Raw genomic sequence first — 26,016 nt, 5'->3', positions numbered from 1 at the left:
GCTGTGACCTGATCTGTAAACACTTTCTGTTGCAGATAAGGCTGGAGAGACTTTCGTTCGGATTTTGGCAGGATTTTACCTAATGCCAATTAATTTCACTCCCACCAAAGACGTAGATTTTATTTTTTTTTTTTTTCAATTAAGTTATCAAATCCTTTTTTTTCTACTGCAGGTCAATAAGAATTGATTTTAAACTCTCAAAATGCTGACGCACGCATCATGTTTTATTTCTGCTGATAATATTAAAATCTCATTTTATTATCAGCAGACTCTGGCATAAGTAGTTGTTAATATTTTTTCTATGCTGATTCTTAACGTGAGCAAACACTGTGATTCAGAAATAAATTATTACTGTCTATTTCCACATGGAAAATCCCCTCACCAAGTACAGTCACGCAGGGTGGAAGTCGCCAGTTTGGCCCTGGTTTGCTGTTCTGGGGGATGCAGGGTTTGTCTGCCTTTGAGCTGGGGAGCAACAAGTAAATTCTTGAAGGTTATTTATGCAGCCCGAGAATGATGAATATCAGGCAGTAAAAACGTTCTCTGATGATGTCTGCTCGCTGATTCCAGCTAAAATCATGTGCAGGGACATCTACATGATTCCATAAGAGCAGTGCACAATTTGTGGCTTAAAATAAATTCTTGCAAATGGAAATCAGCGCACTTGAAAGCCATTATGATTTGTAGTGATTTCAAGTATTTAGGTTTTGAAATAATCACCCATAAAACCTGCGTTAGCCGTGCTCCAAAAGCAATGAACTGATGAAGGCGGTGCCCTAGTAGCCTCTTCTGTCAGTATTTGAGCACCTTCTGAATTTCTCCTGCTGCTAGCGGAAATTATCATCCACAAAAATCGCAGCTGGCGATAAGGGATCGTTAAACAGATTCCAAACCCGTCTGCCGAGAAGGCGTAGGACAGTGACTTGCTAAAACAGCCTGTGCTCTCACTAAGAGCCCTGCCAGAGGTGGCAGAGATCGCTCCTTTCTGCTCTCGGCAGCCCGCCTGGTCCCTCCTTTCTTGCTTCCCCCCCTTTTTTGCAGATCGCTCCAAGGGCTCGATGATGATGCCTGTCCTGAGCAGCTCTGGCCGGGCTCGATGTGAGCGATGCCACCCGTTATTTCCATCAGGTTCCTGGGGAGAAGGAGGCAAAGGCTCAAGAGGTGTTGGGAATTTATTACCCTTTCTTCTACGTGTGCTCTTGGTTACCCTTTGTGTTGCCCTCTAACACAGTAACGAGGCTAAAACGGTCCTCTACCAACCTGGAAAGGTACCAGCACCCTGGGGAGTCTTCAGTTTGCTGTAAATTGCACTTTGTTAAGGGCATCTCTTGCCAAGATCCACAGACCCCGTGTGGTTCACAGCAGTTTCTGAGGTTTTGCAGAACCGGCGTTATGAATCGGCAGCTTCGGTCTCGGGGACTCTCAACACGGTTGGGTTTTGAGCTAAACGACTCTCTGCGGGGGCCTTGAGTCTCGCCTTTTTTCATAAAAGGTGTCAGGTACTTATGCAATTCTTCAGGGTGTGGAAACGCTGCCCTTGGTATGTAGTGAGGACTGTTGATTCTGGCAGACGACTCGGCAGACCTTGAGCTCACCGGGGTGTTTCTCAATCCTCTGCAGTCTGTCCGTTTGCAGCCTGGTGGCTCTGCCTGCTACCTCGCAGCTGCTCTGGAGGCCACCATGGAGGGAGAGCCCCTGCACGGCAGCACGGTGTGCTCCGGCCAGGGAACCTCTCACACTCTGCCACGGTGCCAGAAATCCTGCAGTTCAGGGGCATTTGCTTCTCCAAGAACTGAGCGAGTCGTGACGAGGAAAGCCTGATGCTGTTTGTGCAGGGAAGCTCCTCTGGGTCTGCTGCAGAGCTCTCTTTTCTGTCTCTCCCTACGTCCCTGGGACGCTCAATCCCACCAAACAACTGCTGCGTATGGGTACCTGGGGGTTTCAGCATTATTTGCCTTGATGATCGCAACTTCTGCTCCATGGCCCATCTGCTTTCATCTTGGGGACTGGTGAACGGGCTTCTCTCTTTCCTCTCCCCTGTTTGGCATCTGTTAGCACATCTCTCCTACTGCAGGGAGCTCTCGTCTGGGCCATTTCCATGGGATCTCCCTGCTCCGGTCTGCTGCAGGAGCCTTCCCCCCAGGACCGCAACACAAGAACTTTCTATGCTTTCCCCTGCATGAAGGTATGAGCAACTCCGCTCAAGTTGTTCACTGAAAATAGTAAGACGTAAATGCAACTACTTGCAAATTACAAGTCCAGGTGCGAATTCACAACTCGCCTTGACGCTGGAGGTCCCAAAAGAAGCAGTTTATTGTTAGGTGTAGTAACAAGCGCACACTTGGTTTGTGGGTGGGAAGCACAGACAATTTCAACTTATATTTCTGAAAAAGAGGCGGGTTGGCTTTGCTGCCTGCTGGCCTCCAAGGGGCTGCTTCTTTTCTTGGCCCATGTCAGCGAAATTCTGCAGAAACGGTGACGGATGATTCACAGCTGGGACTAGAGGTAACCTGCAGAAGGGAAGGAGGACAGTGCCCATGTCCAGGGCTGCTCAGGCAGGTGGGCTTTGCAGAGCCTCCCATTCCCGGCAAAGGGAAAACAAACAGGTAGATGTCAACACAGCGTGACTGCAAGTGGGGGTTGCACAAACACAAAGGTGTAAATACACGGGGAAAACCAAAGGTCTCCCTGTTCAGCCTGGGTGAGGTGTGCTGCACCTTCTGCTCTGGTCCTGGAAGGCTCCGTCCTGACGGACAAATGGCTGCTGGAAAAGGCTCTGTCGAGTGGCTCTCTGTGAAGCAGAGGGCTCGCCTGTAGGGTCGTGGCATGGATCTTCCTTGTGCACAGGCCGGGAGCCCAAAGCTGAGCACTGTGTGCCTTGGCTGACGTGGGGAACGGCAGACACGTGCTATAGCTGCGGTGGTTTCCTAGGTCCCAGTTCCTTCTCTAGATCCTTGACAAGTGTTTGCTGTTCTCTCCCTATAATCTGCCTCCTATTGCAAACTATTTCCCAAATTTAATAACTTGGGTGGAAGAGAATTGCTGTGATCTTGACAGAACCTGCTGAGTCAATCTATTTTAACTGCATATTTGGTTTGCAAATAATATCTCCTTTCCGATAAGGTTCAGGTGTCGTCTCTGTGGACATTGGCAGGAATTTGCTTGACCGTGACAGCTTTTACAGAGTCTGGCAATTAAGCTGTCAAGATACATTTTCCTCCTCCAGGAGGCATTAATTGATGATAGTCTTGGCTGGAATAAGCCCTGAGAGATGGGTATTGTAATCAGGATGAGCAGAGGTCCTTGTAGCTGAGGCTTGTGTTGGTTCAAAGGTCTGGAGTCCTTGACACTTGGTGGAACTGAGATAAGGGACAGGGCAGGAGACACTGTGGTCGAATATCAAGGGGAAGGAACGAAAACAAGATATATGAATATAGATCTCTCTAGTGTCACTAGAGGTTAACGTGCCTGGAAGTGCTGGCATTTGGGGAGACGTTGGCTTTGCAGATGCACGCTGCAAACTACTAATATTAGCAGAGCTCCTGGATATGAAAGCAAATAGAATTTTCCATTAGGTAATCCCCAAAACCGTGTTATTGTGGATTTGCTTTTCAAATGCGAAAGGTGTTGGTCCTTCGCTTAGAAAATAAAACTGGGATGATTCAACACGAGCTCTCTCTGTTTAGATTATGTAAAAAATAAATCTGTAAGTCAGGATTTTGATTACCAAGTACAGAATTTGAAAGATTAAAAGTTAGTGAGAAATTTGGAGAATTTAGGTTCCCAGTGGAGAAGACTGGGACTGAGACCAGTCCAAAGAATTGCCAAAAACCTCCTTAAAGAACAGAAAAAGGATTCAGGACTAATCCAAGTTCTGTTACCTTAATAGTGGTCGAACCTTCAGGAGAAATTTGAAGAAAACTAAAGATATAAACTGTAGAGGGATAATGTACACATTTAATCTTCAGGAAGGAAACCATGCGTGGGCTAATGTCAATCTTTGCAATGTTGGCTGCCTTCCTAGATAAAGGAAATACAGTACATCTAGTCTATACAGACATCAAAAGCGTTTGGCCTGCTGCCCCGTGGGATGGTGTCACTAAGGCTTGGCAGGTGGGTCAGGAACTGGCCATGGGGGCGGTGGTAGCAGGTGAGCAGAGGGTACCATGGGAGTTATCAGTGAACGGCCAAAAAGAGGGATTTTTAGTACCAAAATTAATATTTTTGCTCCTTGCTGTAGTACAGAAAAAATTGGCACGTGGAGCAGAGCACCACTGGGTTTTTTAAAACGGGAGAAGACAGGATTTCTCCCGCAGAGCACAGGGTGACCTTCTGGGCTGAAATTGCCTGGGCTCAAACTGGGATGAAGCGCAGCAGTGAAGAGTACAAAATCACGCTCTGAGGTTGAATAATGAGGGTTTTGGCTATCAGCTCAGTTGAAAACTATAGAGGAGGAGAAAGACCTAATTGCCTTTAGCCAGTCGCTGGGTAGATGTGAGCCTACAACGAGGGGCAGCCCAGGGCTGGGACAGATCCATCCGGGAGGAGAGGGGTCCTGGCACACTCCCCGCTCCCCTCGAGCCATGCAAAAGGCCCCTTCCTGGCATACATGCCCATGTCAATCATTAGCTAGACATCTAGAGTTGTGTAAATACATTTTTGGCTTTGAATGTTGATGACAGACTTGGAACGTGAGCTAATAAGGTGGGACCACTTGGTATTGTGGTGCGCTATATATTCCTGCTCCTACCTGCAATCTTCCTCTCCCGCACAGAGAGCTCGCAGGCTGCGCTGGAGCGGTGCCTCTGTCTGCCATGAAGATAACGGGGGTTTTCGTGAGGGCAGCTCTAGCCCTTTGCTGCTCCTTGGGTGAGTATTTCCTGGGGCATTGCAGAGATCCATCCAGCTGCATCAGAGCTAAATGTTCATTTCAGTAAAAGTATTTGGGTCTTGTATCGTGGGGGAGAGCCTCGATCCATGAAGAAATACTCTTGCCAAGAGAGTGTAGCAAAAATTAAGCCTTCAAGACTGAGGTTTCAGCAAACCTCATATAGGCAACTGTTTTCATCTTCTTGGCTTGTAGGAGGAAATTGCTGAAGGAGCAGGAGCATCTTAAACACGCGTGTCCAAACTTCTGAAAGTCAAATATAAAGTCTCTTTAGAAGAGGTTAAAATCCAAAAGTACCAAATTGAAAGTACCTGTATCGCTTCCCTGTAACATCTGAGGGACGGATGAATATGTGCTCTCCCCTGTTTTATCTCCCCTCAAAAGTGCAATGAAACTTTATTTAGTAACTTCTGATACATCCTATGACCGTTTACTGGCCTAATGTAAACCTACACATTTTCCTAAACCAAATGAACTGGTCAACAACAGTCACTGAATTTAACAGTTTCAAGAAAAGATTTACATATATCTTCACTGCATATAGTTTGATTTTTTTTTTTTTCTGTCTCCATTTTTTTTTCTTTCAGGTATTGCCTTTGGAGTCGAGGTGAGCTACAGATCCATTCATTCTGTTCTATTCTAGGTCTCTGGTAAAGTAGAAACAGTATGTAATTATCTGATGAGCAAGTGGATTAAATCTAATGAAAGCTTGGCTGTTCAAATAATATTTTCCAGTGCATGATTGAATGATGTTGCCAATTTCACGAGAGAGTAAAAGATCCCCCATTTTTTACAATATTTTCTGTTCATTAAATGAAATGAAAAAAGTGAGAAGTAATTTTATAATCCCATTGTATTAACTCTTAGACGTAATTTAGCTACTCCAACCCAAAGGCAGTAGGTTACCTCCTCGTGAGGAATACTGTCTGAAGATGATACACTTGAAACCATCAAAGACTGAGATTCTGGTAATTTTTTTCTATACAGTAAGACCTGCAGAAGTGCGGTGTTCTCGCAGGGGTTTTCTATATCTGTATCATAGAGAGGAAAACAGCAGGGTCTGTGCCATGGATTTGTCTGCAGGTTCTTCCCACGCAGTTACAAGACTCCCGTAACTCACCAGAGACTGCAGCACGATTTGAAGCGATCAGATTTTGAGCTGAGGGGCTCCGGTGTATGGCCGGGCTCCCAATTACCAGCTGCCTTCATTAGGCACCGTCTCACCCACGGCAACCCTTCCTCCGTGCCGTGCCTCCCCCGGACCCCGGCAGGAAAGCGCGTAACCAGAAACTTCTGTAGGGAAGATTCACTCCTCCTGACTGCCTGAGCAGACTCAAAATAATACCTCCAATTTACCTCCCGGCAGGAGCTGCAGGCGCTGTGGCCACGGCGGCGGGAGGCTGCGTGGGGGTTTCTTCCCCTACGGGAGCCAGTGTTGGGTCTGATCCCGTGCTGCTTTCGCAGGTTGATTGCAGCCAGTATTCCAGCGGCATCGGCAAGGATGGGACAGCCTGGGTAGCTTGCCCAAGGAACCTGAAGCCAGTCTGTGGCACCGACGGCAACACGTACAGCAACGAGTGCGGGATCTGCCTGCACAACAGGTGAGCAGTGCTGGAAGCCCAGCAGAAGCCGCGGGGCAAGGGGCTGCGGCGAGGGTGGCAACTTCATCCCCAAAGAAGGACCGGGCAGAGGAGCACGGGAGTTAGCAGCTGGGTCTGGCGCTGCCGCCCTCGAGGTGATGCTGCTCTCTGGGGTCCCTGACGCCGGTCTGCTTTCTTCTAGGGAGCAGAGGTCCAGCGTGGAGAAGGCACATGATGGAGAATGCGAGCCAAAGTCAATTATGGTAAGACAAAGTCCATGGAAGGCTTCATCTGGTTGTAAAAGGGGACAGTTCAAACACCACACACGAAGAAAACAGAACGTGCGCAGCACAAAGGGAATGAAAATCTGATGATAATTAAAGCCGAGAGGGTTTTTTATGGGCTATCTGGTACCATGTCTCTGTGCTTTTTAATTCGGATCTAGCCTCTGTAATTGGGAATAAAATGAAAACATTGTGTTGGCTGAAGGTTGGATCTCACCACCTGGATAGCAGGATCTTATGAAGGAGCTCACAAAATCCAAATCATAGTCCTTCTTGCTTATGCCATTTTTTTCAGCAGGAGAGAATTCCCACAGAACTGACTCTGGCTTCCACATTTGATAGCGGGATTAGTTTGATGATGGATTTGTCCCCAAAGGCTGAGGGAGAGTAAGCGGACTACATAGGAGTGTTATATCTCTATACTGAAAATGTATTTTGTTTTCTTTTCTCTATTCCTGCTATTTTTACAGATCGATTGCAGTAGGTACCGAAGAGCTGAAATAGATGGTCACGTCATGGTAGCCTGCCCAAGGATATTCAAACCAGTCTGTGGCTCAGATAGTTTCACTTATGACAACGAATGCGGGATCTGTGCCTACAATGCGTAAGTCTTGTGCATAGAACATCCTTCTGGATCATTAGTGATAGTTAAGGCTCTCAGGAGCACGTCTGTAAAACGCCTTTCTGAGGTCAGATGTCTCTGTAGGTCTCTTTGGAGCTGGCTGCCTGTAATTCTCCAGCCAACCTGAGTTTTCTTCCCCAATTTCTGTCTCTGCTCAATGAGGGGAATCACAAAAGAACCACAGGACAACGCAGAGCAGAGCCACGAACAGATCAAAGCGTTACTCATAACACCTACTAACTCCTAACTCTTAATTACCGTGTGATATGGAAATACTGTGCGTTTGCTGCTGCCATCTGTGGGGCGCGTTCAGACAAGTCAAGCAGTTGTAGTGTCCCACAAGGCAGGTGGGACCTTGCTTTCTTGTCCCAGTGCCTAGTGTGTGATGGGAAAAGTTCTTCTCAAGGCTTCCTAAACAAAGCATTTCTTTCTTTCAGAGAACATCACACCAACGTCAGCAAAATACATGATGGAGAATGCAAGCAGATTGTCACCGTAAGTGCAATAACAGTCAGAAATCCATCTCTCAGGGCGGTTAATAGAGAGAATCCCGAGAACCCCACAGGTTTCCCCAGGAAACTGCAAGAGGACCGTATGACAAGGCTTACGAGGGTCCCAGTCCGTGCTTCGACTTTCTGCACAGTGAGGGTGGATTTTGCATCCTCCCTGCTCCGAAGAGAGGGCCGCCCCACGCATACACCAAACCGCCAAAGGAGGAAGGAGGTGGATATGAAATGAGACGCTGCAGCGAGCCAGTGCTGCAGAACCCGCCTCCCTACGTACTAAGGTGGCTTTTGTGCCCAATGGGATGCCCAAGATTTCCCTTGCCAAAGTGTTGTGCTGGTTGGCCCTTTTCTCTACGCTCTTTGCATCAGGGACCCAAAACTCCCATGCCGGTCGCTTTCACAGCCATAGCGAGACTCATAAGAAAACTAGGCACACGTATTTCTAGAGTAGAGTTTATTGTACGTTCATACAGGGCCAACAGCCTGGTGCCTCAGGGAGAGACGCTTCTGTATTTCAGCACCCAAATTCTGGGATGCAGAAAGTCCATTCTCCAACTGACAGACAACCGTTTTTTCTCTGCCCTTTCAAACCCTGTGCTTACTACAGGGATTCTGGAGTAATAAGTAATCACCGAGCTAGAGAAGTGGGGAGAACACCAACACAAACCAAAACAGTATTAGTCATATTTCCAGCTGGTGAAAAATGTTTCCCACTAAATTCAAGACCCTTTTTTTAATGAGAATGGGCCCAAATTTTGCATATGTTCTTCTGCCTGAAGGATCCCTTCTCCAAGATAGTCCTTTTTCTTGACTGATAGAGAACCGGGATAATATTTGGAAAGCTCATTTCTGACTGAAGATTTAGCTTCAGTGTATCAGGGTTTTGTCCTGTGCAGAAACACTGGAGGCTGGGATGCAGAATGAAAAGGTTTTGCATCAACTTTTCTTGCATAGCAAGGGCCCCACCAGAGCTAATTCTCCTTATTTTGACAGCTTGACTGCAATAAGTACCCAACAACAACCACTAAAGACGGCAAAGTATTAGTATCCTGTCCGAGGATCCTGAACCCAGTTTGCGGCACAGACGGCAATACCTACGATAATGAATGTGGGATCTGTGCCCACAATGGGTAAGTGCCATAGGTTGAGCACTCCTCCTAAGTAGCCAGCCATGCTTTGCAGTCCTGAGAACCATCCTTCTGCATTGCTGCTTTCCCCTTTTTCTTCAAGTCTCTTAGAAACCGGCTTGGTTTTGGATTTACCTTGAATTTCCTTCTGATACCTTCTTTGTGCTCACGAGTCAGATGGCAGCTCCTCGGATTAGTCTGTGGGCTGGGCAGTGACTGAGCAGAGGAATGAATAATTCAGAATATTGCTTTAAATTGCATGCCATGACAAGATGCGATGAGCTTGTTAACGAGTAATGTGACTATTCTGAAACGCTCTAGAGTCCGAAGCCATGGTTTGCTTCATTTTGCACGTGACTGCGACCAAGAGGTGAATCATTTAGTTCCTCTACTTTATTGTTTCCCTCTTCCAGAGAACAGAGGACCCACGTTAGCAAAAAGCATAATGGAAAATGCAGACAGGAGACTTCTGAGGTAAGTACTCAATGTAAGGCATGTTTCTCCTCTTAGCTGTATCAACTGAAAGGTTCCCTGAGGCTACGTATTCTCTGAAAGTGAGCTGGCCTGAAGCCCAGCTTTCTCCACATGTCATTGAGTTCTGCCAGCCCCTGGTGTTGGGGGTGCCTACAGACCCCACCTGTCCCGAGGCAGGTGTCCCCTGGGCCCTCTTTGCCCCCGCAGCCCTGGCAGATGGGCTTTGAGGCACAGAGGGTTCATTACGAATTCATACCTACCCCGACCCCCGGGGTGGGGATATATGCTGGTACGTGGAGCGCCCCACAAGTTGTGATCTGAGTGCATCAGGCGAGAAGTCCCAGAGCTGGTGCCTAGCACGTGCCAACACAAAAATGTGGAAATCGGTCAGTTTAGGCTTAGATCTTCCTTTGAAGGATGCTCTTCAAAGGCATTGTCAGCAAAGTCCAAATTCCTTCACTATTTTGGTGTTTTGTTTATATCTATACGGCAGAATGAAAAGGGGACTACTTTTTCCTCTTTTTTTTTTTTTTAATGCTTTTCTGGCACATCTTGTATTTGGGATTGACCAAGCTACTTACCCTAGTGATTTGACACCTCACAAACCATGCAGTGCTGTGCTGTTCCCGCTGCGCGTGAGAGGATTCATGCAGAACTGACTCAGCCTGGTTTTGGGAGAACTGAGACGTGGCACTAGTGTCGTCTCAGCAGCCCAGCACGGAAGGCATGGCAGGAGGCTACGTTGGGGGTTTTCTCGGAGAACAAGGACTTCCCTAGGCTTGACGCTCCTGTTCTTTGTAGATCGATTGCAGTCAATACCCATCAAGAATGATTAAGGGTGGTAAAGCCCAGGTACGTTGTCCGAGGATCCTGCTCCCAGTCTGCGGCACAGACGGATTTACTTACGACAACGAATGTGGCATCTGCGCCCATAACGTGTACGTACTGTACATAGCTCTCTCTTTTGGAGTGACTAGTCACGGTTACTGCTCCAGACAGCTTTTCTTTTGATACCAACATATCTATATGTCTCTTTCTGTTTCTCTTTCAACCTCCTGAAGCCCCCGTCACCTTGATTTTGTTCCCTGATGCTCTGCTTGTGGTCCCGGGGGAGCTGTGGGAGAGCCAGCTCTCAATCAGAGCCAGCTCTCAATCAGTATGAGGGGCTGTGGTGTTTGGGCAGACGAAAGAGTGGCTGGGGATAGGTCTGCTACCGCTCGGGATTACGCTTGCTGATGACCGGGAGAAGCTGGTTCATTAGGCAATTGGATGCCTCCTTTATCGTATATATTGGCTGTGGGTTCAGTTTGCTGTCTGTGGCACCTGGGTGTCACGGGGCTCAGCTGGTGAGCACGCTAACGCCGAGCTCTCCCTTTCAGAGAGCACGGGACTCACGTTAAGAAAAGCCACGCGGGAAGATGCAAGGAGGAAAGCACTGCTGTAAGTGTAAGCAGCTGTAAAATTACCCCCCCCGACTCCCTCTCCAGCCTCCAGGCAGAGCCTGGCTGGGCTCAGCGCGCCCGCCGTGCTCCCGGCTGCACAGGGGGTGACGAGGGACGGGGGGGTGACGGATGGCGGGGTGATGCACGGGGGGCTCGGGCTGCGGCTCTCCCTTGCTGCTCACAGCGGCGGCTGCTGATGTGCCGAACGTGAGGGCACGAGCGAATGGGGACAGGCCGGGACTTCAGAAACAAAACGTCCCGGTACTGCAGACCTCTGAGCAGAAATCAGGAGAGGCAGCCCAAGAACCAGGCAGCCCATTTTAGCACAGTCGGAGAGGAAGGCAGAAGGCTGTGTTGGATGTCCGTGTATTCATTCATTGCACTAGACAGGCAGGTTAAAAAATCCTCGCGCTCTGGTCAGCCAGGAAAAATCTGCTCCCAGATACGCCTACAAAAATAGCTTTATTATCCTGCACAGTAACAATACGTGCTGATAATATCTCAACGCATTTATTCTGCTTATGCAGAGCAGCTCTAAAGCACCAAAAATAACTCCGTGCATCCTGAGGGACTGCAATATATTTTCTATAGTAAAGGCACACTGTTAAAATGCCAGCTTTGCTTTAATTTGCTCTTGGACCATGTGGGAAATACAGGTAATAAGAGACGCTGTATCGGGGAAACTACGCAAAATGACAGTGAAGTGTCAGTGGTGCTTAGCTAGCGCAGACTGACTTCCAATAGGTGTTTGTCTATTTATCCTCAAATATTTAAACTGTTAGATTTTTATATACTGTAAATATTTTTGCAGCGGGAGCCGGTGAAACAGTTCTTGCTGCTGTTTTGAAAAAGAGCTGAAACAAAATCTCAGATTTAGTTAACTATGTCAAGCTGGACTCAATGTCAAACACTTTAAATCAGATTCCTTGGGTTAAATGCTCGTCTTAAAACTTGCACACACGCTGCTCTAGGAAAATCACCTTTTTGGCCAGCTGTTCCTTTCTTCCCTCCGTTAGCAGAGAATGCCAAACCCAATTGCAATTACTTAATTCGCTTACAGTGGAAGACTAAACTTAAAAAAACCTGATTTTCCTCGGGCAGAAGCCTTTAAAATCTGGAGGATGAGAGTGGGCCGACTGCAGATGAGGCACTTCCATCCCCCGGCAGCCGACCCAGCATTGTTATTTTGTCTCCTCAGGTGGACTGCAGCACGTACCTGAGCAACACCAAAACCGGCGAAGCCGTGGCAGCCTGCCCCTTCATCCTGCGCGAGATCTGTGGGACAGACGGCGTCACCTACAGCAACGACTGCGCCCTGTGTGCCCATAACATGTAAGCCCCGGAGGTCACCCCCCGAGAGCTCAACACAGTTACCTGTTGAGCAATTTTAACCCCGCTTTCTCTTCTAGCGAGTTTGGGACCGAAGTTGCCAAGAGGCATGACGGAAGGTGTGTGGAGGAAGTTCCCCAGGTAAGTGAAACCTAAAGAAAAATAAGAGCTTGAGCTGGTGCCGACGGTAGAACTTGAATAAACACTGGTGGGATTTGGTGGTGTAGCCTTCCCCGAGGGTCACCTTCCTTCTGGGCGTGAATATCACCCTCGGGCAGCAGGAACACTGTGTGCTTCCCGCTTGCGGTCAGGGGAAGAAAGAGGAGAGGACAGGTGCGGAGTGAGTTATGAGACAGGTAGCACAAATGATTTAAGGCTTGACAAGAAGAACTCCCTTTCCCACAGCCGTCTGTCATAGCTGCCACGGGAACCCGGCAGCCTGTTTTGGCAATATGGGAAGGGGACGCGGAGGACCCAGGGTATCCGGTGCCTTCTGGATGCTTGCATTTTACAAAAGGATGTTCTGCAAAGATTAGAAAATTGCCTGTGTTTTGAGTGCTGATACCTAACGTACCAGGGGATTCAAAACCCTCTCTGTTTTTTTTTAGTAAATGCAGCGTAATCTAATGTATACCGACAATGAATCTTATAAAAATACCAGATTAACTATATTTGGCCAGCCCTAAACTATTTACTCTCACTGGGGGATAGAAGAACAAAGCCATCTCATTAGCATGTGTTTGAAAGAGTCAACATCCCGAGTCAGATATTTCATTTCTATACAAACAAACTATGAAATGTCATCCTTTGTTTCCTGAGTACGCTCTGTGCTCACACCCGGTGAGATACATAAATCAGGGAGGACGAGCTCGCACTGGAGAAACCGGGAGTGCTAAAACGCACGGCCAGTTCTTCAACCGGTGTAAATCAGCTTCGACTGCTGCCCGTCCCGCTGGCAGATTTCAACACCCGGAGCCGTCCCGTTGCAACAAAAGGGCTGTCAGCACATCTCCCCTCCATTCTTGTGGGCTGTGGAAAAACTCCTCGGTCACAGCCGGCTCTCTCGCAGGAAGTGCATAAATCATGCCATTTTGGTTTGCAGATTATTTTTGAGCTGCATTTGGTAATATCCTGGTAGGTTCAGTAAGGTATAGGGGCATCATGATAAACACAAAGTTGAATGAGTGATGTCTGCCTTCAAGCCTTGGTTCAGCCTTCTCCAGCGGAAAGCTATGAAAGGAAATTGCTAGCTTTCCACGAAGAACGAGTTAATATATCACCATAATTCATCCTATGGCAGATCCTAAAAGGCAGAGGCACGAGCAGGGGGGGTTGTGTCTGGGGCCCTTGCGCAGAGCAGAGCCTGTGCCGGAGCTTTTGCCGTCTTGGTTCCCCAGCTCGACTGCAGCCAGTACAGAACTTCCACGCTGAAGGACGGCAGGGAGCTGATGGCCTGCACGATGATCTACGATCCCGTCTGCGGTACCGATGGTGTCACTTACGCCAGCGAGTGCACACTGTGTGCCCACAACCTGTGAGTCCTTGTCCTTGTGCCGGGGGGATTCGCAGCGGTGGTGGTTGGATCCATGAGTACCAAGTAACGTGCAAGGGCGCTCTCTGAAACCCTGTGCTGGATGGGTCCCGTCTGTCTACCCCCGTTTTCCTGCTTGCCCCGGTGGGTGTTTGGCCCCAGAGCCCCACAAAGTGGGATACATCAAGTGGGGAGAGCGTTATTCCAGAAGGCACGTGCCTGGTCCGTAAGGGCATGTTCTTGTTAGTGCTGTGCAGGCAATGCTAAGCTAGTTTATCCGAAAATCTCCTGTGCGCTACGTGGGAGAGAGGTTTGTTCTTGCACTGCGGTCGTAAAGGGGAAAGTTGTGGCTGACAACCGTCTCTCCATCCTCCAGGGAGCATCGGACCAATCTTGGCAAGAGAAAGAACGGACGCTGTGAAGAGGACATTACAAAAGTGAGTGGGAAAGGATGGGAACAAAGAGTGAGGTCCAGTGTCTGTTATGCTCACGGGGGACTGTCCTCCGCTCTGGGTTACAAGCTGGGGGAGCGGTGGTGTGCAGACCTGAGGAGATCCCTTGGGAATTTCACTCTGGTCGTAAAAGAGCCAGCATCTATCCCACTGCTCTGTAACGGTGCAGGAGAACACCTGGCAGTGAGCAGAAATAGTACAAGGTCACATCTGCCACCAGGAGGAAACTTGGAGTTGGTTATTATGGTGATGTTACGACAGTTTCATTTCTCAGCGGGGTGTCATTCCTTAGGCTGGGGGGGCCACGGTTTGCGCTCAGGCAGAGACTCATGTCTGTCTTCCGTGTGCAGGAGCATTGCAAGGGCTTCCAAGAAGTCTCTCCTATCTGCACCATGGAATACTTGCCCCACTGCGGCTCTGACGGCAAAACATACAGCAACAGATGTGTTTTCTGCAATGCCTACGTGTACGTACGAGAGTAAAACCCTTCCTTTCATGATCAATTCCTATACCTACTATGAACGCAGGGCTGGTTTTATAATGTATTTTTGACTAACTGCTTTTGGGCATATACTGGGCATTTCTGGAGCATCATGACTTGTCCAAAGGAGATGGGTTTTTTCGCGTTTTAAGGCAAAATGCAAAGGGCCCGTTTCCATGATCTGTACATGGCCTGTTTGTTAACTTCCAAGATATTTTACTCATTTTTACGTAATCTGTCCCACAAGCTTATCAGGGCATGTGGAAAGTACTTCACCAGAGGAATTGGCTTGTATCAAATGTGTGAAACCTTTCATCTTTCCTTTAATGATAATGATGAAAGGGAGTATTTGGGCTTTTGAGACTGTTTTTTTTCTCCAGTCAACGCTAAGCTGACGCGCTCGGGCCAGTGAAGTGAGGAACAGGGCTTCAGCCCTGAATGCGCTCTGTGGCTAATCCTTCTCTCTCCTTTCCTCACCAGGCAAAGCAACAGGACTCTCAACCTCATGAGTATGACTGAATGCTAAGTCTCTGCTGGAGTTCAGCCCAGGAAGACAAGCTCTCTTGCGTGCGACTTCCCGTGGGCTGATCTTCCCCAGCAACTTTCCTTCCGTTTGTCTTGTTTCCTTAGCTCCTGAAACACTTGTCCAATAAACTCACTTGGCAACATTTCTCTGTCTTAGTGCCATGTCTCATCCCTTTTGTACCTTCTCCCTGACACGGTACTTGTAGTGGTGCGTATGTATTTTTCTACTGTTATTCTGCTCTACCAAACAATGTGGGTAGATCTTTTCCTGCCATGGGTCAGTGCTGACCCTGCTCTCGTGAGGGCCTGGCCTCCTCTTGGAGCTCCCAGGCACTCTTGCTCCTCAAAGTCTCCCTGTCGGTATTAGTCTCACCTCACCCTTAATATCTCTGTGTGAACCTCACCCTTAATATCTCTGTATGAACTGATCACGGACTCCATCCTTATAGTTGGCACAAGGAGACATTCACCTCAAGGGTATGGTCCACCTCCTCCATAGGGCAATGTCTAGGACGTGGGCGGTGGTTTGCTCTCAAGAAGAGCACTTTCTTGCTGTGGGCTAGGAAGGGAAACTGGCTGCCTAGCCAAGGGGTGCCCCTGTCCTGGATCCCACCGCCTGTGTGGCCTGTCCCATGGAAGAAGAGGCAGCAGCTGCTGCCAGGAAGGGTGATCCCAGCCTGTTTCCACTGAATTTGTCCCCAATGTCAAGTGCTGTTATAGGAGATAGCCTACAGGAGGCAATGTTGTGCTCCCTCCAGGGTCACAGGCAGCAGAAATGTCCATGCACGAAATACCTCGGTTTATTCATGCAACCGAATATCCCCAGGACCAGTGGGCAGGCGTCACCCCTGGGGGACAGCCCTGGTGTATCCCTGCAGCTGCCTGCCTTCTAAAGCCATGCGGGAAGGAAAAGGCCGCAGAGGTTCACTTGTCACCAGCCTTAACCAAATACGTAACAAGTCGTAGGAAAGCAGTTCTGCCCGATAGTCACGTTTTACCTACTTTTTTTAAGGCCGAAGAGCTCAGGACCCGGTGACAGGTTTGCTGTCACTTTGGTGTGTGTATGGCAGGGAGGTAGGGGGAGCTGGGGGCTGCCCGTCATCTGCTGGCCATCTGGGTACAGCTGCTACCACTGGCTCCACACCAGGTCACGAAAGCGCTTTGCAAGCGTCCAATATTTCAGGGTTAAAGGGTTTCTTCTGGACTACAGCTAGCGCCTCCCTGACTCAATGTCCCATTGTAGTTTACCAGAGAGCAACACAATTATTTGGATCGGTTTGGAAAGTCACTCTTTAAATTGTCGGGCTAGAAGAATAGGCTGAAGGCAAATGTTCAAGACTTGGAGATACTGTGGGTATTGTACCAGGGAACGAGGCCGTAGTACCTCCGTGCCATTAGTGTCCATGCCTGGCACGTATTTTTCAAGACGATTTGTAACTAACAATGGCTTATTGTACTTTTCTTGGGTCTGTGTCCTAATGTAAACGTTCCTTTGGTTTATATAACCTTTTTGCCATTTTCTGCTAAGGTGTTTTTGCAGAACATGCTGCTTTAGCCTTGTTTAAATGTTACTTGGTTATCCTCAGGGATAAGACCTGAATTATTTTTTTTTGGGTGGACTTTGGCAGACTTTCACTTGGACTTAGCTCTGACCGCTGGCCTTTGCAAGCCTTTGCAGTAAAGCTGTCAGGGTCCAAGTGAATGGCGTTAGCTGGGCACCGCCGTGCCAGAGCCTCCTCCGTGGAGCTCACTGTCCGGTGACACCAAAGGCAAACTCGAACTCAAGGAGGCACAAAGTTGAGATTAAGTCGGAGCAATCGAGGAAAGAAGCCAAAGCGGCCATTAGACAGACGTTTCCACGCAGTATTCGCCAGTAGGTTTCATGTAAAATTATGTAATGGAATAAATCACTAAAACTGGGCCAGAAAATTGGAAAAGCCTGACATTGGCGTTTAAATATCCGCCAGGCTCAGGGGGTGTTTTATGAAGCAATATAGCTCTATAAAAGTAGGGCAGCCGCCTTCTCAGGGACAGAGCTGTTTTCTGTGCCTCGGAGTTGTTTTTCAGCTGTTCCAGGGTTACTTACTGACTGCGTGTTAATTAGATGATTTCTTTCTGCTTTGTGACGATGAGGAAGCCACGGCCAGGCAAAGACGAGCACGTTCAAGAGGAAGCATCGAATTTTGGTGGCTTAGGAGAGAGGTAGAACAAGAGCAGGTTTAAAGTGTCACTAAGAGACTTGAAAGCTGGTTTTAAGGTACGGGTGAATGAGCTGGGTGCCTGCTGGGCCAGAGGTAGAGGAACGGCTGGGTAGACGGATAGATAGAGATGACTGTGCTGGGGAACAGCAAGAGATCATCTCGTGAGCTCGGCGTTTGCCAGGCTGCAAATACACTCAGAAACTGTCTGCAGCGTGAGGGTGACAGACGCTCCGGTGCTGCTCAGCTACTGCTCCATCGCTTCTGCAGGGCCCCGGGGCTCCCTCTCTTACTCACCGTGGGCAAAAGCCTTCAAAATGGTCAGGTTACTCCCAAAAGCCATTCAACTGTCATGCTAGGAAAGCCTGATTTTAAAATTGAAAAGCGGCGCTACACGGATGCAAGCCTGGATTCTCAGTGGACTCTCGTTTTTGCGCTCTTGCCATGAACAGAACTAGTTGCAGGTGCAGCCGTATACCCTCGGGGAAGGATGCGGTGAAGAAAAAACCGCCTTTCCAGTGCCTGCTGTGACTGCAACATCTAAACTTTGCTGCCGAAACGCAGCTGGTCCAGCTCCGCACGCTGCCCTGCGGCCGCTGCCGCAGCCCTCCGGCTCCGGAGAGCAGGCACCGAGCTCCTCAGCCGCGCCGAGGGCGGGCCAATTTCCACGCGTTTCACACTGGTGATGTTCCGGCCTCGGGATTCGTGACTTGTAAACGCACCGGTACATATCACAGAGGCAATATTTTAAAAACATAAATGTCTTCTCTCCTTCCTTGTTTGTCTAAATTATCTTTATAGACTTATCAATGTTTTCTGAGTCTACAGTCATTTTTCTTACAACACAAAGGGAAGGAATAATGAGTTGAATCATATAGTTCTTGATTGATAAGTGGGATTTAGAAAACAATACTTAGTCTTTTCATATTGAGCCGAAAGATTATTTTTTCACCCTTTATCAGCACTCGCCCATCTGTGGCTTAAAAAAAAAATAAAAATCCCCACAACTTTTCCTTGGTAGTGTCTGTACCTAAACTTCCTTCAACCATTTTACCAAAAAAATCTATACCTTTCAAAATTACGTCTGCTGATGATTTGCCTTGGTTTAGGTTTTTTCCCCAGGCAGCACGTGGATGGGCCGAGATGCTCTGCCGCTCTCTGGAGAGGCGCTTGAGAGTGACAAGGCTCGTCCCACTGATTTTAAAAACTGTTCTCTTTTTGGCAGAATAGTCAAATGATTTCTTTAACCGCTTTTATAGCTGTATGTTCCTCAAAAAAAAAAAAGAAATCCAGAAATAATTATACAAACTCGTTGTATCAGTCGCACAGGTCTATTTAACTGGCTGTTAGCAAAGAAAATAGTTTGGGAATGGAAAGAATTTCCCTGGATCTCTATATTTAAGGAGATATAATCCTAGTATCCACCCATTTCATCCATCACTCTCTTTGCACTCAGAAATGTTCTTTCTCCTGTTGTAATTTAATGTTTGATATAATTTCATTTGATTCTTTGCCACGCTCTGGGCTCCGGTTGCGTGCTCTCCGCTGATCAACCAGTAGATACGAGACAATCGGATGGGAGCGGAAGGGAGCCCGTCTCCAGCTGGCAGACATCCACTCAGCCTGGGAGGCTCTTCCAGATTTTCACCAGCTGAGGTGCAGCCCCGTGAGTTTAAACATACTGTGAATTTGCAAACAAAGAGCGTTCGCGTCGTGCCTATTTTTCATTCAGAGAAGCAAAACGTTAATTTCATTCAAGCCTGCTGAAGAATGAGGAATGTTCGGGAATTTATTGCTTCAAACTTTTTTTTTTTTCCTTGGTTGCCTTCAAGGCTCAGCCATAGCACGTGCCCCGGGGGCATCGCTGAGGACGGCCAGTCAGAGCCCCCTGGCCCAGCGCCGCAGCAGATCTGTGGCACAGATGGTTTCACTTCTAGCACTGAATGTGGGATCCGTGCCTGCGATGTGTCAGTCTGACGGGAAGAACATGCTTTCCGAGTGACAGTCCCCTGGCCTCTCCCTGTGCTTTTCCAATTTATCCTCCTTTTCTCCCTCTCCACTTGCTGTTTGTGCTTGGGGGGAAATCGTGAAGATTTAGCAGAGAAAAGAGCTGAAGAAAATAGCCGGAGTGGAAATCCAAGTGGTGCAGCGTATTCAGATGGCCTAGGTTTGTTGACTGATAGGATTAGAATAGCCCGAGACAGCAAAACGACTTCACTGTCGGTGGTTAACTCAGATGAACTCTCCTTCACTTGTATCGTTTGGGAGTTTTATTTACGTTCCCGGCACCCGTCCCCCTTTGGGAAAATGGTCCTACCGCATCTCTAAGGGCAGACTTTCCCTTCTTCAGAGCACGTGGGACACCCGGGGACTGGGGAACAGCAGTCAACCCAGTGACTAAGGCGGCAGGCAAACCGGGGAGCAGCCTGAACTCCCAGTGCTGTCGGTGGCAGCATCCCAAATAATGTCAGCCGAATGCTGAGCAGGCAGCGTGCGATTGGACGTAAGCGATGCATATACCTTCTGTTGGCATTTTCTTTGGCAGTGGTTTAACGCTAGCTTTCTACTATTGCTATTCCCCCCCAGGCTGCTTTCAAATGTATGAAGAGAAGGACGGCAAAAAGATGCAAAATATGAGACAAGTAGCAGAAATATTTCTTTGCTGCGCAAGCACGCGCAAACAGCCTTCACTAGCAGCATCAGGAAAGCGCTGCATTGCCTGTTTCAAGACCAGAAAAGGAGACACTTCAAACTTTTGCAGATAGCAGTGCATTCGGCTCTCCCGAGACAGGAGTTTTTGTCAGGTCATGGGACACAGTGCCCAAGCCAGGGGATGCAGGGGCCGTATGATCGTGCACGACATAGCAGTTGTCATGCACGTGCTAACATATTAAACAAATAATGGTTTTACTTTGCTAGTGCAGTAGGTTAGAGGTGGTAGAAGTCCTGCTCTCTACCTCAGTGTCTGTGGCGTAGCAAAATCCTGCAATTCAGCAGCACGCTCCTTTCTGTCAGCACCAACGGTGTTTCAGCCATGTCCAGCTGCAAAGAATCAGCCAGTGGTCTCATTAAAGCTCAACTCTGCAGAATAAATGAAATTATTTTGATGTTAATAATGAAGGAAGAAGTGTTCAGTGGTGGTGATGCTAATAGTCCTTCAGCTATAGAAACTCTTTCCACCCAGTTCCTCCTACTCCAGCCAAGTGTCCAAGTTATAGCACCTGTCTCTTAGCCTATTCTCCTTTCCTTTCCCACCAGGGAGAGCAGTGGATTTTCATTCTTAGCCTATTGCACCCTATCCGTCACAAAGAAAATCCCTTGGTGCTGCTTTATTTTCAAGATCTTGCTAAAACAGCAAATCATCATTTGTCCCATTTGCAGACCTGGGGCTGCTCTGAAAGCCTTGACTCCAAGGCTTCGGCCATTTACTCAAGGAAGTTCTTCCTCAGTTACCTACTGCTCCAGACAGAGCTCAGAGAACTCGTTATTCCAGTTCTCCTGACCTCTGAACAAGAGCATAAAAGGAAACTACCGGTCCTTTACAGCCAGTCCTCCCAAAAATGAACCAGCTTGGTGTGTTACATACCAAGAGCGGGGAGACGTAAACATCGAAGGTCAATTACCCTCTTGTCAAGAACACTTTGTGGTCTATAGACATTTCTGTCAATCTTACGAAAGAGAACGGAGGGGAGCGAGCACTGAAGGCATGTTCCCATGATAAATTAATGAGACTTGGCAGCTCACTGTGAAGAGATGATCCCTGTGCTTCATGGGAGACTGTAACCTGTCTCCCCAGCCAGCCTTGCCGTGACCCCCGTGCTGTAGTTGCATCCAGGATGCGTATCCCTCTGTAAACAAGCTCTCCAATGCAGCTGCCCAGGGATCAAGCGATCTTCCTTGAGGCCTTCGTATTTCCTCCCTGCTGCTCAGTAGCATGCAGCAATTGCTCATCCCAACCATACTGAATTACTTTTCCCAGCCCTGCTAGTTAGTCAATTAAAATATCTTCTGCCTATAAGCCTCTCTTGGCAATGACACTCTTTGGTGGCTCGTGTAGCTGCCTGAAATCCGAGGGACGCAGCCACGATCCCCTGCCGTGTGCTATTCTGGTGACGTACGTGCTGCTTGATGACTGGTAGCTTGAAAACACCTCATCTGCTGTCCTTTGGAGACGTGCTCAACTGTTCCCCTGGTTTATATAACCTCAAAGCAATTTGCTTTCGTGGCAGAACACGCTTATTCATTCTATTTTAACTGTGCATTGAGCTATAAATAAGGTCTCCTTGCAGATAAGAATCTTTTAGATTTCTTAATTCTTTTTTTTCTACCTTTGGAAGACTTTCTCCTGACCCCGGCTCCTGAAGGAGACTTTCCCAGCCTTAGCAGTGAAGTTGCCGGATTGACTTTCTCCTGCCAGGCAGCCACGAACGGTGTCAATCCCAGGTCGGTGGCTGCTGCTTCCCCACAGCCACCCCCTCGTTGTTCCTGCTTGGGCTGTGGCGAAGATGAAACGAGCACTCAGTGGGGCACAGCTGAGATCACTGAAGTGTCAGGGAAACTGATTAAACCAATGATTTCCTCTTCCTCTGACCAGCTGCCTGGTAACATCTCCTACCTCACCTCCAAACCGTCTTCCCTGCACTACGTTCAGTTCAAAGAGTAATAGCCTGGGCCGTTGTCCAGCCAAATGTTCCGCTGTTTAGTGCCTCCTCTTTCTGCTGCTTTCTAGCGTTTTCCTGCTTTCCTGTCGGTAACTCTTGCCTTGTGCAATGGAGCCCTGACCCGACGCCCTCATCATCCGGGGCTGGAGCACAGCACGAGCTGGAGCACAACACAGGCTGGCCAAGGTGAGAAGGGAAGGTATGTCCTCAGAGCTGATGCTGCCGAGACCCGCCTCTGGTCCAGGCTGCAGCACGGCAGTGAAGGGGCCGCTATTTTGGCAGCTGCTTTTCTGTGATCGTAGGTAACTGCTGGAGGTTCAAATGCTGATGCTCCTCTGGGGAAGTGTTGTGATGGCAGGGGGCCTGGGCTGTTGCAGAAGTGGAGGCACTTTGAAATAATTGAGAGCTAATGATGTTCTCAAATTTTAATAGTTCCGTGTGTTTTCTTAAAAAATGTTACTGGTCATCCTCCATAAAAATGTGCTGGGAACTTTTTGTACCGCTTTACCTGTGGCCCTTTAGCACATGTTGTAGGAAAACTCCTGGGTCATGGAGAAGTATTATGTTCCCTCGTTAATAAAACCTAACCATAGGTGAGAGCATTATGTAAGGACCATATACGTAAAATAATTCAGGTTGGAAGAGCTCTGCAGAAGTCTCTAGCCTAACCCCTGCTGAACGCAAGGCCAAAGTCAGCTCAGGGTGCTCCAGGCCTTCCTTGTTCAGCTGGGTTATCGATATCGCCGGGGAAGGACATGCATGGCCTCTCTGGTTCCTGTGCCACTGCTTGATCACCCGCGTGGGGAAGAATAATTCCTCATACTCAGTCAGAATTTAATCCTTTTGCTGTGCAGCTCTGAGAAGACTGTCTCTGTTTTCTATAACTCCCCCAGGGAGCTGCAGATAGCAACGTGGTGCCCTGTAGCCATCTCTTCTCCAGGCTGAAGAAGCCCAGCTCCTTCCTTTGGTTGGACTCGATCTCAAAGGTCCTTTCCAACCATGAAGATTCTATGATTCAGCTTATCCCAGATGCCCTGTGCGCCAGCCCCTGACCAGCCTGGTGGCCTCTGCTGGACTCGTTCCCTTGCATCAACAACTGTCCTTGTGGTGGGGCCAAGTACATTTAATTAATCGCGTAAGTAATGTGAAACTATGTCAGCTTTCACCTGCAGGGTACAAAGTTCTGCTCGGGTTATATTAGTTCAGGAAATCATCCACTGGCATTGCCTAAATCAAGCTCTATTTAATAAGTTCATAAACACATGGATATGTTTTCATATTGATATGTTTTAATCATACCAGTGACTTTGTTTGGTTTAATGCTTAGTTCAAACGGTGCCTTCGGGCACTAGGTGAGAGGCAGATCTTCCATTTGTTCTGTATCGGTTTCTCCAGGCGTGTGGCTCGGTACAAATTGTTATTGGCCACGCTGCGGCAAGAGAAAGACAAAGATGGAAACTGCAGCCTGAATTGTATTTATCAGGCATTTTGGAGTGATTAGAGGCAATTTCATGAAACAGCTACAACTAATTATTGTTATTTCCCACTTTTACAACAACTATTTGTTAATTAAATAATGTGACAAAACCCAGGAATGTTTGGAAAAGTGTATTAAATAATTTGTCATTCATTTATCAGTGTATTACTTACACTGAGAAGTCGCATATCCGCTAAGAACATTCCCCAGCGTCAGTTTTGATTCTTCCAGAGAAAGTGAAATTGATACTGGCAAAAACCCTAATGGGAAATACATAACAAGAAATTCCTTGGGTAGGTGAGAGGAGGATGTTGTGTAACGGCCAAGCCCTGCCCTGGTCTCAGCCTGCAGACCCTCTGGCGCTCAGGACCATGCGGTACCCCGAGATGTGGCACTGCCTTTGCTTACTTGCAGATCTCTGCCCTCGTGCCGGCTTCTCCACACACGAGGATTTTCCTTTAGCCAAAGGGTCGTTAGCCATATGCTGCACCTGACTTTGAGGATTAGAAGACAGTAATGAGGTGGATTAGAGCACGGGATCAGTGGCAGGATTGCAGGCCAAATCCTCTTTCTCGCCGTTCTTCCGGGAGTAGCTCAGAACTGAGCAACCTGTCCTACAGCTTAACCAGCTGTGGGATTTTTCCACGCCGTTATCAGTGGCGGGATAATCTGGAGCCGTAACCCCGGGTGGGGAGGCTGGCTGGCTGGAGGCTGTGCGCGAGTCTGCTCCCCAGGCTGAAACCTGGCGATTTCTTGGTGTCGTGTTTGTGGCTTGCCTGGAGGAGGGGGTACCTGAGCGGCTCAGGAGAGACTGGTGTTCCCCAGCCAGCACTCAATTGTCACAGACTTGCGTCTCCTTACAGTGTCTGTGGGTGGGAGAGTGAAAGAATGGATCTGCTGAACATCAGACAGGTGTTGTGGTGGTTGGAGGAGCTGCTCGGGGCCAGTAAGTTACAGAGCCAGTACTGAACCCGTCCGTTGCAGTGGAAAATTTTTCTTTGCTGTATATAGGCAACACATGCCAGCACTTGGCAGGAACATGCTCTCCACCCATCGGGAGAGAGGTGGGTCCTGCCTAGAGGACAGCACCGTCCGGGGCAGGAGCAGCCTGGAGCGGCAGCGTGTGGGCACCAGGCAGGAGGGAACCTGTCGAAAGCTGACAGGTCGGGGCTGGGATGGCTGGTGAGGATGATTCACAGAAATCTCGCTGCCTGGCTGGAGAAGGCAGTGGGAAAAGTTCTATTCAACCCAGAAAGATGTACCTCCCTCCAACCGTGCAGAGACTGTACGTGTGAACCGGAGAAGGCAACACGCGTGGCATGCGACAGCAGCCTCAGCGTGCTCCTGTACGTGCTGAGGAGCAAAGTCTGGTTTCCAGAGACACCATCCACAAGGCACATTAGGGCAACTCACCTTGAAGATGTGCCAAGTCTATGTCATATATTCAAGCATGCTCCCTGTAATTTGTAGAAACGAACCCATTTTAATGCTTCCCCCTGTGAAGCAACCCACGTCTTTCAGGTAAAAATGGAACCTGTATATCCACACAGCCATGCTGTGGCCTTTGTACCATGCCAGTGCCCAGGACAGGTGATTCCATGCACGATAGTGCAATTTACGGATCCAAATGTTCTCTTTAGACAACTGTCATGTATCAAACGCCAACATAATTGCTTGGGCTAACTTTCAACAATTTCAGCTGAATTTCAAGGGAGCACCTGTAAAGCAGCTCCTGCAGTGCTAAAGTCTATGCTAAGCACAGCAACCAAAAAAAACCCCAGGTGTGCTTGGCATTTCGGAACTGTGAAAGGGATCATGGTGAGAAACTTGGGTTAAAGACAGAACCCACTCCTGCAAAATTACACCCACTAAAACAGCAGAGGTCCAGACCTCCTCCTAGGAAGGAGCAGCTTGGAGATGGTACGAAGGCTGGAGGTGCAAGACAAACAGGAAAATTGGGACAGGGTCTGTGTTTTAAGTATCATTTTCTAAAATATCTGTAGGGGGAAAGGACCTACTGTACTTTTGAGTGTAGCTGGTGCTATGTAAATAGGTTCCCAAACCTTCAGTGTCTTTTGTTCTTAAGACGGCTTGGCGGAACACTTTGGATCGGTCGATGTGTTTAACTGTGACTAGGTCTGTAAATAAGTGCTCCCTGCTGATAAGGTTCAAGTGACATTTTTTAGTGGCACTTGACAGAATTTAACCTGCTCTCAAGTCTTCTACTGAGCTCTTTGTTACCCAGGCAGTGAAACTGTCAAGAAGCCCTTTCTTTTATCAAACCAGTGTTAAATATCATTAGCTTTGCAGGTTAGACATGGTCCTGCCAGACTCGTCTGACAATGCTTAACCAGTTCTGCTGATGGCAAAACCACACCTGACCTGACACTTCAACCAACCCAATATCTGTTGGAGGGACAACACAGCAGAGCATAAGCA

The 26,016-nt window shown here is 48.3% G+C and overlaps 1 protein-coding gene across 1 annotated transcript; it reads left to right on the top strand.

Moving 5' to 3' along the window:
• Nucleotides 1-3,234: 3,234 nt before the first annotated feature.
• LOC141749855 (ovoinhibitor-like) lies at nt 3,235-15,384 on the top strand. Its single transcript, XM_074604078.1, has 16 exons — nt 3,235-4,869; nt 5,476-5,495; nt 6,353-6,489; nt 6,671-6,731; nt 7,223-7,356; nt 7,812-7,869; nt 8,874-9,010; nt 9,421-9,481; nt 10,283-10,419; nt 10,861-10,921; nt 12,122-12,255; nt 12,333-12,393; nt 13,650-13,786; nt 14,160-14,220; nt 14,586-14,701; nt 15,197-15,384. The coding sequence occupies exons 1-16, from the start codon at nt 4,815-4,817 to the stop codon at nt 15,240-15,242; spliced, it is 1,416 nt and encodes a 471-aa protein (XP_074460179.1). The 5' UTR covers nt 3,235-4,814; the 3' UTR covers nt 15,243-15,384.
• The last annotated feature ends 10,632 nt before the right edge of the window (nt 15,385-26,016 follow it).

Source organism: Larus michahellis, chromosome 11, assembly GCF_964199755.1.
Source record: "Larus michahellis chromosome 11, bLarMic1.1, whole genome shotgun sequence".
Lineage (NCBI taxonomy): Eukaryota > Metazoa > Chordata > Aves > Charadriiformes > Laridae > Larus > Larus michahellis.
This window is presented reverse-complemented; position numbering and strand designations above follow the sequence as displayed.

Bases quoted from the DNA above. Each gene is read 5' to 3' on its own strand.
- LOC141749855 (XM_074604078.1), top strand. From the start codon at position 4,815: ATGAAGATAACGGGGGTTTTCGTGAGGGCAGCTCTAGCCCTTTGCTGC. The intron at 4,870-5,475 runs GTGAGTATTTCC...TTTTTCTTTCAG, and splicing joins AGCCCTTTGCTGCTCCTTGG to GTATTGCCTTTGGAGTCGAG. The intron at 13,787-14,159 runs GTGAGTCCTTGT...TCCATCCTCCAG, and splicing joins ACACTGTGTGCCCACAACCT to GGAGCATCGGACCAATCTTG.